General features: G+C 43.5%; 2 protein-coding genes across 3 annotated transcripts in view; one reads left to right on the top strand and one right to left on the bottom strand.

Annotated features, from left to right (window-relative positions):
- LOC143023775 (uncharacterized) overlaps nt 1–2,500 on the top strand; it is a 776,468-nt gene that overhangs the window by 685,433 nt on the left and 88,535 nt on the right. The gene's annotated exons all lie outside the window — the stretch shown is intronic.
- The window catches only part of LOC143023772 (sodium-independent sulfate anion transporter-like), a 36,846-nt gene that overhangs the window by 24,173 nt on the left and 10,173 nt on the right, over nt 1–2,500 (bottom strand). Inside the window, exon 4 of the mRNA XM_076182384.1 lies at nt 387–566. Coding sequence (XP_076038499.1) covers nt 387–566 — 180 coding nt within the window. The remainder of the gene's footprint in view (nt 1–386; nt 567–2,500) is intronic.

The raw sequence follows: 2,500 nt of genomic DNA, 5'->3' as shown, positions 1-2,500 counted from the left end.
AATAGGGTTGCAGGTAGTGACCTTCTCAATCTCGAGAACCAGTAAGTGTTCTGAGTTCGTACGATTTTAAGTATCAGTTGGTCGAGCGGTCTAAGGCAGTAGTCATGGCGGGCCTCTTGTCGTCATGTACAGCGCAGGTTCGAATCCTTGTGCGATGGTCATAAAAATTATCTGATATATATATATGTATATATATACACACATATATATATATATACATATATATGTATATATATACATATATATATACATATATATATATATATGTATATATATATGTATGTATGTATGTTCCCTTTTGAACGAAACGTTAAAGTGATTAGGATTTCGTGTTTTCCCATGTGCTTATGTTCCATATCATCAAAATCATGTATAAGTGGACTTACGATGGGAGGAAGTCCAGCGACAAGACCGTAGGCAAGACCTTGAGGAATAATCATCAGACTAACAGTGAATCCGGCAACGATGTCTCCCACGATGTGGAGTCCACTGTACTTCGGCAACCACGCCAGAGGGGGAAGGCGCCGCTCGAAGTTCTTGCGGCACCAGATTCTCCGCGCTTTCTTCTGCGAAGGAGAAAGTTTTGTTGGGATGGTGGGTAGACTGACTTCGATGTTTCCATGGTAACCTTTTTTTCTTAATCTCCGGGAAGTAGTTTTGTTCGTCTCTGTAGCAACGCTTATTGGGGAGAAGGGGGAGAGGAGAAGGAGAGGGGACGGGAAGGGGTGGTTGGAAATGGATGGGGGAAGCCAGTGGGGGTGAAAAGGTAAGGGGAAAGAGGAAGGGGAAGGGGGAGGGCGAGAGGTGCGGAGGGAAAGAGGGAATGATTTGGGGAGGGTGAGTGGAAGAAAAGGGGAATGGAGGGGGAGGAGACAGGGTAGAATATAGGAGGAAGGTGAAGGAGGAGGGGAGGAGGAGGAAGAGGGGGAGGAGAGAAGTGTGGAGGGAAGTGTGGAGGGGAGGTGTAGGGGGAGGAGGAGGAGAGTGAATAAGGTAGGGGGGAAGGGGAGGAAGGAGGGGGAACTCAGCTCCCTCAACAGAGTGATGTATGTTATACAGTTTCTTCTGGTCAATGGCAGACAATTTTATACAGCTAATGGGAGAAATAGAAGGGACAGGCTTATTGGTGGTGGTAGTGGTAGTGATGGTGGTGATAACTGTGGTTGTGGTGATGGTGGTGGTCGTGATGGTGGTGGTGGTGGAGGTGGTGATGTTGCTGGTGATGGTGGTAGCTCTGACGGTGATGGTGTTGTAGTGATGGTGGTGATGGTGGGGATGGTGGTGATGGCGGTGGTGATAGTGATGATGGTGATAGTAGTAGTATAATTGTGGTGGTGATAATTGGATGAATTTTTGTAAGTAGACATCTACCTGCGATATAGCATTAGAAAATAGAATATTATCAATTTTGTAAACTATAATACATCCACGTAATATACGGTTTTTTTATCGGAAATCAATAACAGATAAGGCTGCTGAAAGCGGTCAGCTTACAAACATAGCCACTGGGGTTGCTTAAGACGTCATCTTTGTTTTGATAGATCTAGAGGTCGAAGAAATTAAAGTATGATAAATACGTCTATTCTAACCTAACCTAACCTAACCTAATCTAACCTAACCTAACCTGCATTTAGTAATGCGATACCTGTAATTCTATAGGTCATCAGATACGTCGTTGTCGTTGTCGTCGTCGTTAGGATATTGAAGGCTGGTTTTGGTATCGCATTCGATCCGACTGCGGGGTGTAGGCTACAGGAGTTGCATAGCTTTAAGAAATGCATGAATCTCGGCTCGATATGTACCGTGTGAGGCACTGACAGAAGTACTGAGAGCGTATTCCAGATCCTACGGTCACAGCTTCGTTCGGTAGTGTATTTGCTTTTAGCGGGACTGGAAGAATAACAAGGAGTCCCCACCCTGTGATTGTAGCTTCGTTCGTTAGTGTATGTGTCTTTAGTATTTTTGTCGTTGTTGTTCATTTCCGCCAAGAAAAACGTATATTACGGTGATGTATTACAATTTACAAAATTAATACTTAATTTTTCAATGCTCTGTCGGATAGGTGTGCACTTTCGAAAAAAGCCGATAATTGTGATGGTGATTTTGGTAGTTGAGGAAGAGAAAGAAGATAAGAAGAAAGAGGAGGAGGAGGGGGAGGTAATTTCTGAGGAGATGAAAGACAACACGAAAAAATTAAGAGAGTGAGCAAACAAGAGACCCTACCAAAAGTCAAACACAAGTAAGGACTTCTCAAAAAATAAACAAATGAATAAATGAATAAGATAAAATAGGTCACTTTTTGAGATAAAAGATAGGTCATCCAGAGGGTGTAACCAAGGACTTCTGCTTAAAAAGAGAGAAAGAGAGAGAAAGAGAGAGAGAGAGAGAGAGAGAGAGAGAGAGAGAGAGAGAGAGAGAGAGAGAGAGAGAGAGAGAGAGAGAGAGAGAGAGAGAGAGAGAGAGAGAGAGAGAATGAGAGAGAGAGAGAGAGAGAGAGAGA

Source organism: Oratosquilla oratoria, unplaced genomic scaffold (assembly GCF_046742065.1).
Source record: "Oratosquilla oratoria isolate Oo_2021 unplaced genomic scaffold, ASM4674206v1 SCAFFOLD59, whole genome shotgun sequence".
In the NCBI taxonomy this organism is placed as follows: domain Eukaryota; kingdom Metazoa; phylum Arthropoda; class Malacostraca; order Stomatopoda; family Squillidae; genus Oratosquilla; species Oratosquilla oratoria.
Note: the sequence above shows the minus strand (reverse complement) of the source record. Positions and strands in the feature narration are given on the sequence as shown.